Below are 14,945 nucleotides of genomic sequence, written 5' to 3'. Positions count from 1 at the left end.
TTGAAGCCCACACACAAACTTGTCCCTTAAGCTATCTGCCAGTCCCACTCCAAACTGGCAGTGTTTCGATAGTTTGCGCAGTTCTGTTAAATAATCAGCATTGCTTTCATCCTTATGCTGGTTCCGTTTGTGAAACTTGAATGTTTCTAACAGCAGCGGTGTGGGGTTTAATTGTCCCTGTAGTATCGTTACTATGTCTTCAAAACTCTTTTCCATTGGCTTCGTTGGGGTTACTAGATTTCATAATAAACCATACGTCTTTGTACCCATTAAATTTAACAATACCGACGCTTTCTTGTCATCTGACACCTCATTTGCCTTGCAGTACACCTCTATTCGTTCGACATATGTCGTCCAATCTTCGACTTCATTGTCAAATGCGGTGATACTGCCACTCTTCGGCATTTTGGGTGTGGTTTAAAATGGCGTCTCCCACACTTTCCTTCCTCCCCCGCTGCTGCCAACGCCGCTCCCGTGGCAATGGCGGCGCCCTGTAGGTTTCGCGCGCTTCTCCTGAGCTGCTGCCAACGCCGCTCTCGGCGGTCCTCGTGGCAATGGCGGCGCCTCGCGGGTTTCTGCGCGTCTCTCTCTCCCTCTCTCCAACGCTGCTCGGCCCCTGAACACCGGCTGCACCCTGTGCGCTCTGTCCCCCCTCTCTCTCTCCCCCGTCGACGCTGCTCGGCCTTTTGCTGTGCCGCTCGGTCGGGCTCTAGCCCGCCGCTGTCCGGGAAGGGTCTGTGCACTACCTGTTGCCAGCCCGTTTCGCTGGACCACCTCGACTGGAAAGCCAAGCCTGGCTCTCGACAGCCTCCCCCGCAATTCTCGAGTCTCTGCTGGATGACTGGGCGGTTGCCCGTGGTCGACGCCCGAGTCTCTGGCCTTGACCTCCAATCCACTGATCTCCAGGAACGAATCCCCGGGAGGTGATGCAGAGTTGCAGGTAGGTTCGAACTTGCCTCGTCGCCAATATTGTGTCTGTGTATAATAAGACACAGACTGCAGGAGAAATGGTACAACAGGTGTTTACTCAACGTGGCTCACAGTGGAACTGACTGTACAGATTACTACTCAGTGCTATATACAGGTGTGGTCACTGCCAGTACTACAGTATACATGAGCTGTAAAAAGTAGTTCCCCCCTTAAAGGTATATACATTACACTCTCCATTACTGTTTCAAAGACAAAAATTTAAACAGAAGTCTCTTCAGGTCAAGATTCAAGGCTGCAATGAGCAGGGTGTGGCTGGCCAGCAAGATGGCCCCTCCCCTTTAAGAACTGGACAGCGGCAGTCTGTCTGGCTTCCATGGTAACTGACATCGCCTGAGCTTTGGTAGCGTTCTGAGGTAGCGCCTCGCTCCTTGACGTCAGCACCTTGAGAGGTGTGTAGCGCCTGATTTAGTGCTCAAATCACCTCCAGGGGCGATAGAGGCAAATTTTGCAGTCGGAGGCGATAATTAGCGCCGGGTGCTAAACCTTGCGCCCGGCCAATATTAGCGCACCAAAACCTTTTAATAGTGTCCACTACTTGTCATAATTTAAAGGTTAATTTAGTTGGGGATTTACTCAACAAATATTAAGAGAAATATTTGCAGTTCTGCATATTTCTGCATTTATAACTCTTAGATGTCAGCATGAGAGTCATTCTTGCAGCTCTTAACAAATACTTTAAGCAGCAGAAAGCATTGCACTAGCGATGTTAATGCGCAGGTTCTGCTAGCCCTTCTGTTTCCTGATTGGAGCACTGACCCACGTGACCCCAGGTACATTTACACACATGGTGCGCTCCTGGGATCCATGCCATGGGCCACTGTGCTACGTTCAACTCTGCAGCGTCTGACAGCAACTTTTTGTTTGGGGTCTTGCAACAGGTAAGCGCGCATTCGGTTCGATGCCGGCGGTGTAATCCTTAATTATGCCGCCGACCACAAAATCCGTGCCAATATCTGTCTCTCCTTTTTATGAGTTTCCTGTGCCTTCCATCATTCTCCAGTTGAGCAGAGTGAGCAATCCCCTGGTCTCTTCCAGTATTGCTGTAATTCATCATTGAGTTGTACACAAGAGTACTGCAGCTTGGATTGCCCCACTCTTGTTCTGGGAAGTGCCCCAAGTCTTAAGATCACTTCGCATCTCCTCCACTCCAGTTTTAAAAGAAGGTTTAAGATTATTTAACAGATCTTTTTTTTCTATTGTAATAACTAGGGGTTGCACACAGAAGGGGTTGCAATGGGCCTGGGTCCATTTTCTTTACAGGGCGGGGGGAGGTTTTACTGGATCAGAGAGATTTCCATCACTGTGGGGATTGTGCAGAACGATTTTCTGCTGTGGGGGAGGAGGTTGGCAGAGTAGAGGATTTAAGCTTGATATGGAGAGGGAGGGGGATTGAATAGGTGTCATTTCCTAATGGGGTAGGGTGGGGGAAGAACAGGCATGGGTTGCTTTCTGATGGGGATGGGTTAAAGGCTGGTTTTCTGTGGTGGGGGGTTGTGGTAAAGGGGTCTGTTGTCTGATTACCTTGTTGGGGAGGGAGAAGAGGATGATGCTGAAGTGGTCTCTCGAAGCTGGGGGAGGGAACGGATCGCTTCTCTGCAGAGGTGAGGCAGAGTTCTTTATCCGCATGGGTGGGGCATTTCTTTGCTTATTTTGAATGTAGGATTGGGATAGAGATGTGCTCTATCCACAAGTTGGTCAAAGGCAGGAAATGGGGGTGTGGAAAAGAGGCAGGCGGGAAGAGTATGAAGGCAGAGAAAAAGGGAGATATAGAAGAGAAAAGAGGACAAAGGGCTAGGAATGGGGTGGAGAAGGAGGAGAAAGAACGGGAAGAAGGAGATTTGGGTGGGGTGGAAATCATGGCAACCTTGTGTGTTGCCTAAGGTCAACATTATGTTCAGTGGAGGGGGACTGTCTGAAAGTGGGAATGCTCTGTGGTGAGAATGAAAGTGCCTTTATCCAAGCTGCTGGTCAATGGTGGTGGTGGTGGGGACCGGTGGAGGTCCAAGTTGCTGCTATTTTGCAGAGTGGAGGGGTCCAAGGCCTAAGTGCTCCTCAGTGCTGGTGAGGCTTGGGTCGTCATGCTTCCAACTGGGAATGGGGGATCTAGGAGGTCCTGCGTGGAGGGGAGAAGATTTATTCAAAGGTTAATCTTTTGCTCAGTTTGTTGGAGGGGAGGGGGCAAGGCTTTAACATGCCATTCGGGTGGGTAGGAGGCGGGAACTGATCTGGCTGTTTTGGTTGTGACCATATGTTCTTTTGCATGGGACCTGCCGCTTTGCTGAGAGATTACCAGTCTGCAGCTATTCCTGTGTGCTTCTCTCAGTGATCGAAGGGTTTTGCTGGATTATTTTCCTTCCCCAGCCGTTAGTTGCCAGAATTCTTTCCCGCTGCTGGTGCTGTGAGGCTCCTTGGGATGGGGAGCTGAGTCATGTACAACCCTGATAACGCACTTTTTAGGGACTCTTTCAAGCTATTGCCATTGGGGCCATTTAATGCTAGTGCTGCTGGGTGACCCCGAGCTTCCGGTCGCCTGTCACTTTAATTCTCTCTCCACTCCCACTCTAACTTCTTTGTCCTCGGCCTCTTACACTGTTCCAACAAAGCTCAACGTAAGCTCGAGGAACAGCACCTCATCTTTCTGTTAGGCACTTTACAGCCTTCTGGACTCAACATCGAGTTCAACAATTTCAGACTATAACCTCTGCCCAATATTTTTTCACATTGCAGCTGTTGATGATTCTGCCATCATCATTTGCAACATTTAACCACTGCTGACTTCCACCCTATCACAGACCGTCCCTTTTGTTCTTTCCTCCCCTCCCCCCTTTCCCCGCCCCTGTACTTGCTTAAAATCTGTTACATCTCTGACGAAGGATCACAGACCTGAAACGTTAACTCTGTTTCTCTCTCCACGGATGCTGCCTGGCCTGCTGAGTGTTTCCAGCATTTTCTGTTGTTATTTCAGATTTCCAGCATCTGCAGTATTTTGCTATTGTGGATGATTCTTCCTGCTTCTACTCTCTGTTTTCTGCTTTAATCCAGACAAATTGCCTATGGGGATAACTTCAATGTGGATGGAGAACATTTTACTGTTGTCTTTTACAGCCCATAGTGGTAATGTCACTGGGCTAGTAACCCAGAGGCCTGGAGTAATGATCCAGATACGTGAGTTCAAATCCCACCATGGCAGCTGGGGAATTTAAATTCAGCTAGGATCAGTAATGATAACCATGAAATGATCAGATTGGTGTAAAAACCCATCTGGTTCACTAATGTCCTTTAGGGAAGGAAATCTGCTGTCCTTACCTGGTCTGGCCAGCAATGTGGTTGACTCTTAACTGCCCTCTGAAATAGCCTAGCAAGCCACTCGGGTATAAGAAATCACTACGAATAAGAACGAAACCGGACGAACCACCCAACATGTACCTTGGCCCAGTCGGCCCTGCAAAGTCCTCCTCACCAACATCTGGGTACTTTGGCCAAAATTGGGACAGCTGTCGCACAGACGAGTTAAACAATGCTGATTACCACCTACTGCCCTCCCTCAGCTGATGAATCAGTACTCCTCCATGTTGAACACCACTTGGAAGAAGCACTGAGAGTAGCAAGGGCACAGAATGTATTGTGGGTGGGGGACTTCAATGTCCATCACCAAGGGTGGCTCGGAGGCACCACTACTGGCCGAGTCCTGAAGGACATAGCTACTAGTCTGGGCCTGCGACAGGTGGTGAGAGAACCAACAGGAGGGGAAAAACCTACCTGTCGCAGATGCATCATCTGTCCATGACAGTATTGGTAGCAGTGATCACTGCACAGCCATTGTGGAGATGAAGTCCTGTCTTCACACTGAGGACACCCTCCATCGTGTTGTGTGGCACTACCACCATGCTAAATGGGATAGATTCCGAACAGATCCAGCAGCTGAAAACTGGTCCATGAGGCGCTGTGGGCCAGCAGCAGCAGAATTATATTCCACCACAATCTGTAACCTCATGGCCCAGCATATCCCTCACTCTACCATTACCATCAAGTCAGGGGACTAGGGGCAGCACCAGGTGTACCTAAAAATGAGGTGCCAAACTGGGGAAGATGTAACACAGGACTACCTGCATGCTATAGACAGGGCTAAGCGATCCCACAATCAATGGATCAGATCAAAGCTCTGCCACATCCAGTCGTGAATGGTGATGGACAGTTAAACAACTAACGGGAGGAGGAGGCTCCATGAATATTTCCATCCTCAATGATGGTGGAGCCCAGCACGTGAGTGCAAAAGACAAGACTGAAGCGTTTGCAACCATCTTCAGCCAGAAGTGCCGAGTGGATGATCCATATCGGCCTACTCCCGAGGTCCCCACCATCACAGAAGCCAGTCTTCAGCCAATTCAATTCACTCCATGTGATATCAAGAAACGGCTGAGCGCACTGGATACAGCAAAGGCTATGGGCCCCGACAACATCCCAGCTATCGTGCTGAACACTTGTGCTCCAGAACTAGCCGCGCTTCTAGCAAAGCTGTTCCAGTACAGCTACAACACTGGCATCTATCCGACAATGTGGAAAACTGCTCAGGTATGTCCTGTCCACAAAAAGCAGGACAAATCCAATCCGGTCAATTACCATCCCATCAGTCTACTCTCAATCATCAGCAAAGTGATGAAGTTGTCATCGACAGTGCTATCAAGAGGCACTTACTCACCAATAACCTGCTCACTGAAGACAACAACAACTTGCATTTATATAGTGCCTATAACGTAGTAAAAGACAACAAGGCTGCATTTGACCGAGTGTGGCATCAAGGAGCCCTAGTAAAACTGACGTCAATGGGAATCGGGGAGGGGGGGGGAACTCTCCAATGGCTGGAGTCATACCTAGCACAAAGGAAGATGGTTGTGGTGGTTGAAAGTCAATCATCACAGCCCCAGGACATCGCTGCAGGAGTTCCTCAGGGCAGTGCCCTAGGCCCAACCATCTTCAGCTGCTTCATCAATGACCTTATGACCTTCCCTCCATCATAAGGTCAGAAATGGGGATGTTCACTGATGACTGCACAGTGTTCAGTGCCATTTACAACTCCTCAGATAATAAAGCAGTTCTTGCCCGCATGCAACAAGACCTGGACGACGTTCAGGCTTGGACCGATAGGTAGCAGGTAAAATACAGACGTGCCAGGCAATGACTATCTCCAACAAGCGAGAGTCTAACCACCGCCCCTTGACATTCAATGGCATTACCATCGCAGAATCCCCCACCATTAACATTCTGGGGGTCACCATTGACCAGAAACTTAACTGGACCAGCCACATAAATACTGTGGCAACAAGGTCAGAGGCTAGGTATTCTGCGGTGAGTGTCTCACCTCCTGACTCCCCAAAGCCTTTCCACCATCTACAAGGCACACGTAAGTAGTGTGATGGAATACTCTCCACTTGCCTGGATGAGTGCAGCTCCAACAACACTCAAGAAGCTCGACACCATCCAGGACAAAGCAGCCCGCTTGACTGGCACCCCATCCACCATCTTAAACATTCACTCCCTCCACCACTGGCGTACCATGGCTGCAGTGTGTACCATCTACAAGATGCACTGCAGCAACTCGCCAAGGCTTCTTTGGCAGTACCTCCCAAACCTGCGACCCCTTCCACCTAGAACAACAAGGGCAGCAGGCTCATGGGAACATCACCACCTCCAAGTTGCACACCATCCTGACTTAGAAGTATATCGTCGATCCTTCATCGTCGCTGGGTCAAAATCCTGGAAATCCCTCCCCAACAACACTGTGGGAGTACCTTTACTGCATGGACTGCAGCGGTTCATGAAAGTAGCTCACCACCACCTTCTCAAGGGTAATTAGGGATGGGCAATAAATACTGGCTTTGCCAGTGATGCTCACATCCCATAAAACAAATACTTTTTAAAATTTGCATGTTATGCAGAATCCCTCCAGTGTGGCCTAGATCAGCTTGAAGCAGTTTGCAGTATTCAGCTAAACATTTAGAAAACCACCTTCGCGCAAACCCATCAAAGACGCAAGTTTGTGCATTCCACCTCAGAAACCGTGAAGCCAAACGCCAGTTGAAAGTAACCTGGTGTGGAGCAACACTGACGCATTGCGAGCACCCTATCTACTTAGGAGTCACCCTTGACCGATGCCTCACCTTCAAGAACCACATCGAGAAGACAAAGGCAAAAGTGAGCGCACGAAACAACATCCTGAATAAGCTCACTAACACAAGATGGGGAGCAAGCCCGAAAACATTGCGAACCAGTGCACTTGCTCTTTGCTATTCCACTGCCGAATATGCCTGCCCTGCATGGGAAAGGTCTACTCATGCCAAGAAGATGGATGCCGTTCTGCATGCAAGCTGCCGATTTATCACAGGTTGCTTATAACCAACAAACACCAACAGCATATATATCCTGGCGGGTATCGCTCCCCCTGATATAAGAAGAACGGTAGCCAGCAAGAAAGAGCGACTCCGTCAAACATCAGATGAGAGGCACCCTCTGCATTGTCATACACCTACACCCAGCCGCCTAAAGTCAAGGAAGAGCTTCATGAACAGTGTTGTTCCATTACAATCAACCTCATCTGAAGCCCGCATCGCCTTGTGGAAAGACCGGCTCGCCAGTCTTGAACAACCCCCAGCGATGGAAATTTTACCTGATGAAAGCCTTCCCCCAGGAGCTAATTGCAACTGGGCAATCTGGAAGTGCCTTAACAGACTTAGGACCGGTGTAGGTTGCTCAAAGGTGTCACTAAGCAAATGGGGATATTCAACCAGCCCGACAACTTGTGAATGTGGAACTGAGGCACAGACTATGCAACATCTCCTGCAATGCCCATCGTTAGAGGAACCCTGCACTGTTGCAGATCTTGCTGAATCCAACAACAAGGCGCAAAAATGTGTCCAGTTCTGGCTGGGCTATGTATAGACTGTCCGTGGACACGATAAGAAGAAGCTAAACATTTTAAAAATTGCAACAGTTCTCACCTACAGCACACTTGTGTGAGTTATCAGCACTTTGGTGATGTCATGACAATAATACCAGATCAGATTTAAATTGATCATTAAATGAGTACAAATTTGTAGAACTCAACTTAATTGACAAAACAGATACATCATTGAACTCTTGCATATTTATAAATATGGCAAACACTTGAAAAAGAATCTAATCTATAAATGAATAAAGACTATTCATCTGTTTACAATGACAACCCACCCAGCCTTCCTATACAATGATGTATTTTACAAACAATAAGATTGGCGCATTCAGAAACATTGGCGCCGATATTTATGTGAAGGCGGGGAGGGTGCAGGAGAAGTCGAAAATGGTCGAAGAACTCGGCAAGGCCGGGTACGTGGAGGTCCTGCCGAACTTAAAGGTAGGACCTCATTATCATTTTTTCATTGCATTTCCTGCCCGGCAGCCGGTGAAATTGATAGCCTAACCGGCAGGTGGCAGAGAAAACCAGCAGCAAGTGGCCGCAGTCAGGGACCCTTGGGGATAATCCCCGGCAATCAGGGGAGGGAGGAAGATCAGCACTCGGGGGTTGGGGGCGTGTGGGGGAGGTTGGCAATTGCGGCTGGGAGGGGAGTGGGGGAAATCGGTGATCACAGCAGGGAGGTAGAGAGAGGCTATGATCAGCAAGGGGGAAGATAAAGGCTTCCTTGAGGATCCAGGAGGGAGCGCTCCTGCTCCTCCTGGCCCACAAGGAGTGCTGAAAAAGACACTTAACCTTGTGGAGCCGGCAACTCCTGCCTCCCCTTCACTACTGGGTTTCCTGTCCCCTGAGAAATCTGCGTAGCAGCAGTGAATTGCATGGCGGGAGCCCGATTTATATGTTAATGAAGCGTCCCACCTCTCCACGGCGGGACACTCGGCCACCCCGATATCCACCTGCGTAAAAAAAGCTGGCGGGTGAGTTCCCTGTATTTAAGTCTTTAAACCCTCCACCCGACCCTCTCCCACCTGCCATTGGTGGGGGGGTAATATCAAGGCCATTGTTTTAATTGTAGGTCTTGTATCATTAGCATTGCACACCGTATACAGTGCACTTGTTGAGTGCTTGAATTATGTCATTTGTATACTTGTCAATCTGTGCTGTTAGTGCACTGTGAATAAACTATTATTATACTGCTAGTGAAGTCAGTTGAACGTCAGTGGAAATTGTGTGAAACAAACATGTTCAATAGATTATCAAATGTATTAAGTGATTTTCATTAACAATCAGTTTCTTTCTCTATTATTTTTCTCACAGTAATGGCCATTTCTTCTCTTTCCTTGCTACCCACAGGTCTGAGCTACAATATCTCAGTGGGATTAGGGAGTAGGTTTTGCTTGTACTATACTGATTGAGACGTGGCATGCATAAACCTTAATTATATAATGCTATTATTGACATACAAAATGTCACCAGCCAATCTTAACCTGACACTGGGTACATCTTTTCAGCAGCTATGGTATAAAAGCAACATCTGCACAATGGACTAAAATTTAAATTCATCTGCCAGATGGTCAGTGGCATTGTATAACCACAGTAATGAATTTAAAAATGTACATTTAACAATCTGAATGAATCCCGATTATAATCTCCAGATTTGCATGTTATGAAGAAATAAAGTACTGAAGTGCTAAAGTTTCGCCACGTTGTGAGTCACTGACCTCAGTTGTACAAAGAAGATGACAAGGAGAGCCCAGTGAATCCTCATGAAAGGAAAAGCCCGAGGTCACCCTCCAATTAGTCTTGTACTTGACTATCCTCCCAGCTGGCCAATGCACAACGCAGTCAAAGTAGGGTGGGGAGAAGGAGAAATAAATAGTGAAAACCCTAAATAATGCAGACATAAAGGATAATTTTAGATATTTGTTCCCGGTGTAGAACATCACAATCTGAAAGTGCATATTGGAATTTAGGGGTGCGCCCTCTCCCCCCATGATTTTCGATCTGTTTAATTTTATTGGTTGGAACATTGTAGAGGCACACAACCGAATTCCCAATATGCAATGCCGGTGGGCAAAGCTCTGTGCTTAGATCACAAACTTGTAAAATTACCTCTGTCTATAATAGTTAATACTATATACCTCAATTAACTGAACTGTTACAGTATTAGAACACATTCTAGAGTGCTTATATATTAATATCTTAGCACTTTTCAGGTACTACGATGAACTGTTGGGCTGTTATCTAGGAATCACTAGGTGCTAATGAAGAGTGTCTAGGATCTGAGGTTATTCTAAGTGACTCCAGACCAGGAGAACTGTACAATATGAGCATGTTCAGATACATTCTGGGTGCTGTAAAATGAAAATTCACATAAATATTAAAGTTGGGCTGTTCCCTTGTCTAGACCGTGAAATAATAATCAGCGCCATAGAGTATAGTTTATAAATTAATTTAAATAAACGTGAAATAAAATATGTTCTGACATCTTTGGGTAGACTTTATTAGAGCAACTTATTTGATCTGTGTTCATGTGCATCATTTAATTAAAATCTCTTGTTAGTTGTGCTATAATGGATAGATGATTTTCATCACTATTGGATTGAAAAATATGAAGTTTAAAATGATAATTTGTAACATTGCATTATAAGCAATTATATTGCAACTACTTTTTTTTCACTTCCCGCATCCTATTGCGACAACAGGAGGGAAGGAAACTATAATGTTAAGTGATGCTGCCATACCTGTGGATCTAAGACCAAAGTCGCCTATGTTTGTGGGTATTGAGCAACAGATGCAACAGAATGGTGAGTCTACAAAATTGAGGAAATAAAAGTTTGGCATTTACTTCATGATATTACTGGATGAGTGCTTAACACTTTTGTCTGGCATTCCTTTGCTTTTTTTTTTCATACAAGCATTAACCCATTTATTTAAGTGGATTAATGCCTCGAGTGAAATAATACACTAGGGAGTGTCACACGAACACATCAATCATTCATTTCTATCACTACACAGAGAGTGGTGAGAATGTGGAGCTTGCTGCCGCCTGGGGTGGTTGAAGCAGATAGCAATGGTGCATTTAAAGAGAGGCTTGATGCATATATGAGGGAAAAGGGAATAGAGGGATATGGGGCAAAGTGTGAAGAGGTAATTAGAGTGGGAGGAGACTCGTGTGGAGTATAAAAACTGGCATAGACCAATTGAGCTGAATGCCCTGTTTCTGTGCTATAGATTCTATGGCCCCGATTTTCGGGCAGCTGTCGGCGGCTTTTCATGCAGCCGTGGTCCGAAAATCGCGGAAAAAGCGGGTCGGGACTCCCCACCCGCCTGATTCCCCGCCCCGTCCGACTTTCGGACTGCCGTTTCCACGCGCCCCGCTTCAGTCCCACCCGCCGCTGGCGGGAGTGTTCGTCGGAGCACTAATCACCAATGATCACCTTCTTAAGGACGATTTTCCCGTGCCGTTGTGACTTTGGGGCTTTCTCCACCTGAAACCCGCCTGCGGGGAACCCCGCTGATGAGAGCTGGCGTGAAAACAGCTGGCTTGTTTGCTTGCAGCAGCAGGTCGCTGAGGGCTGAAGAGATTTAAAGAGGCAGCATTTGCAGGCTGCAGGACCTTGTTGATCAAGGCTTGGGGGAACTATTTGAAGCCTTAGGAGCAGCTGCAGAAAGTTGGAGCCTCACACACTTCTTCAGTGTGAGCTCCTGGGAAGCCCCTCTCACCACCCTAACTCAGGACCTCCTCAGCCGAGGCATCTGCTAGAAGCATGGGAGGCCTTTGGCACCTTCCCTTCCTGGCATTAGAGGATCTCCAACAGCAGAGGTGGCAGTAGGAGAACCAGGAACAGCAGGATGATTACCAGGAGCACCAGGCTGCTGCTCACGCCAGAAGGGGCCAGCGCTTGGAAGTGGCTTGAGAGCACCTTGCTGCGCTTTAGGGGGCCAGTGGGACCCGTTTCTGCACTGGCAGTCCTACTCAGAAGGACTTCCATGAAGATCTGGTTTCTCTGTTCAACAGATGGCCAACGCTCCTCAAGAGATGTCATTCTCTTATGAGCACTCACCATGTTTTCCGTATGCTGGCGAGTTATCTCCTCCATGGAGGTTGCCAACCTTTCCATGGTGCTGCGTTCATGCACCAATGACTCCACAAAGGCTCTGCTCATGGTCGCTATGGACTCCTCCATTCGCTCCACACTCGCAGCGACCCTGGAGACAAAACCTGCCAGAGACTCCTGCATCTGTGCATGGAGATCCATCACCTCTTCTCTTGCAGATGGACCCAGAGGCAGAGGGTCGAGATGCAGCGCAGCTGAGCTGAGCTGGCAGAGCCCTGCACCCTCCGACGAGGACTCTCCACTGCTGTCCCTGTCTCCAGAATCTGCTGAGGCTCACTTGTCAGCTGTGAAACACCAGGTGACAACACTACTCTATGTCCTGAAGGTCCCCCCGAGGTGTGAGTGTCTGCGCTGGTGCTGGGTGCGCTTACTTCTGCTGACGCTGCGCCCTCAGAGGTTGGAGCTTCCTCTGAGGAGTCTGGCTGCACAGCCTCTTCCTCCTCCACATTGAGGACGGGGGCTCTGGATGGTACTGTGGGGGAGTAAAGGAAGGAGTTACAGATGTAATGCCAAGGTTCCTCTGGTGACTCCCAGCGAGTTGGCATCTGCTGACACCTGCATCCATGCAGCATTGGTCTCAGTGGGAGGCCTCTTCCTCCCTGACCTAGGGAAGAGGACCGCCCTGTGGGCCCTAACCCCATCCAATAATGCCTGCAGTGAAGCCTCATCGAATTTGAAGGCAGCTCGGGGTCTGGCACTGTCCACAGCTGCTGCAGGCTCCTCTGCCATCCTGTATGGTTCATTTGGAAGCCTTCAGAGGATGCAGTGCTTGCCATGGACCTTGAAAGCACCACGAATGATGACATCATACTGTGGGGATTTCTGACTCGATTTAGACAATTAGCAAGGCTTCCCACATGCTGGGAATTAATTGGCCAATTGAGGGAAAATTGCGTGGGGCTGGCTGACACTTTTTTATGTGTGTCAGAAACCCCACATTTGGGGAAATCCGACCATTCCCCACACAAGCCGAAAATCGGGGCCTATGTATTTCATCTGCTAATACTGCCAAAAATAATTTCTAGGGTAAAGCCACTGTACTGGTCCGCAATAGGTCAGATCATTCAGTGGTGACACAACAGGCAAGATTTTATTCTCTTAAAGCATTGACATGACAATAATATTACTAGGGGTATGAAAACAAAAAAGAACTATGTTAATTTCTTCTCCCCTCCCCCCCCCCCCCCCCCCAGCCCCAAAGAAAAGCACTTTAAGATATATGGCAGAGACAGGCAACTAGCATCCGTGTGTGGTAGTGTCATCAAAAGTGCTTTGTTTTAGTTTTGAAAAAGGTAAAGATCCTTTTTTTAAAAAGATAGCATTTCTCTCTCCCCGCACTATGCACCATTGCCAGCTAACTAGGGGAGGCAGACAATGCCTAAAATAATGCTACTCTTAAACTGGCAGCAGAAGATGTGTAAGAGCATCCCTGGGTGACCCTCTGAAGAATTGTTCTTCTTGTGGATGAACTAATTCTCTCCACTTGTTCTTCCTTGCTGTAACACGCCTGAGAACGAGAAGTCAGTGCACAAAGAATCGAGGGCACGTCCTGCATCCCACCACAGCACTGCTGTCATTGGTGTTTTAATACATTGGCTCAGCTCAGTAATGTACGGACAAGGATTCAAATGTCGTTTTACTGTTTTCACTTTTGGGACGAAGGGAAAAAAAAAAATGACCACCTAAACTACTGAAGCCGATACGATTCAAACATATTGCAGCAACATAAGAACATAAGAAATAGAAGCAGGAATAGGTCATACGGCCCTTTAAACCTGCTCTGCCATTTAATAAGATCATGGCTGATCTTCTACCTCAACTCCACCTCCCCGCACTGTCCCCATATTTCTTGATTCCCTTAGTATCCAAAATTCTATCGATCTCTGTCTTGAATATACTCAACGACTGAACCTCCACAGCCCTCTGAGGTAGAGAATTCCAAAGATTCGCCACCCTCTGAGTGAAGAAATTTCTCCTCATCTCAGTCCTAAATGGCCGACCCCTTATCCTGAGACTATGTCCCCTAGTTCTAGACTCTCCAGCCAGGGGAATCAATCTCTCAACATCTACCCTGTCAATCCCCCTCAGAATCCTGTATGTTTCAATCAGATCACCTCTCATTCTTCTAAACTCCAGAGTATAGGCCCATTCTACACAATCTCTCCTCAGAAGACAACACTCTCATCCCAAGAATCAATAAAAATGACAGCACAAAAATGCTTAAATTAGAAATATGTATAACATATATAGCCATGTCACTGTGATAACAGCCAATTCAACCTTTTGGAAGAAAATATTCCTTTTGAATTATTGCGCTGAAACATGATATTGCCATCTGTGCGAAGGCCAAACCTGAAATCATGGAAATAAAATCTTCCTCAGTTTTTTTAAACATTTTTTAAAATGGAAGGTGATCCGGGAATATGACAACTATTGACATTAATATTTTTAAAAGTTTAATTCAAAAGGAACATTATGCTAAAAAAATGCTATGCTTGATGTAACATTTTGCAGAGTAACACTAATGGAATAGACATCCTCATGGAGAAACAGAAGAAATTCTTGGTTTCTCTGTTCTATAATGTAATGCTTCCTCCCTCACTGAAGTGTTATTCCAAACAATACATCCATTTCAAGTAAACTGTCAGACAATTGGTACTCTTTGCCCCATTCTGTCCTATTCTAAGAACTGATTTTGTTTATTACACTTACTCAGTGCAAAATTTTAAGTGCATTCGGAGATCAATTTATGTACGATCTGGGCTGGATGAGCTTTTCTCGGAGGGATTGTGAATACGGTGTAAATATCAGCACAGAACCAAGGTTTTGCCTCGTGGTAAAATCTTCAATATTGGAGCAGAAATGAATAGTTAACAAACTACAATATT

General features: G+C 47.1%; 1 protein-coding gene across 2 annotated transcripts in view; it reads left to right on the top strand.

Annotated features, from left to right (window-relative positions):
* ccdc149a (coiled-coil domain containing 149a) overlaps positions 1 to 14,945 on the top strand; it is a 198,742-nt gene that overhangs the window by 139,628 nt on the left and 44,169 nt on the right. For both annotated transcript variants that reach the window (XM_085967855.1, XM_085967865.1), the window contains exon 11: positions 10,642 to 10,743. In XM_085967855.1, coding sequence (XP_085823981.1) covers positions 10,642 to 10,743 — 102 coding nt within the window. The remainder of the gene's footprint in view (positions 1 to 10,641; positions 10,744 to 14,945) is intronic.

This window comes from Somniosus microcephalus, chromosome 2 (assembly GCF_052327205.1).
Source record: "Somniosus microcephalus isolate GS21.2 chromosome 2, FLI_Smic_1.0, whole genome shotgun sequence".
NCBI classification, from domain to species: Eukaryota; Metazoa; Chordata; class Chondrichthyes; order Squaliformes; family Somniosidae; genus Somniosus; species Somniosus microcephalus.
This window is presented reverse-complemented; position numbering and strand designations above follow the sequence as displayed.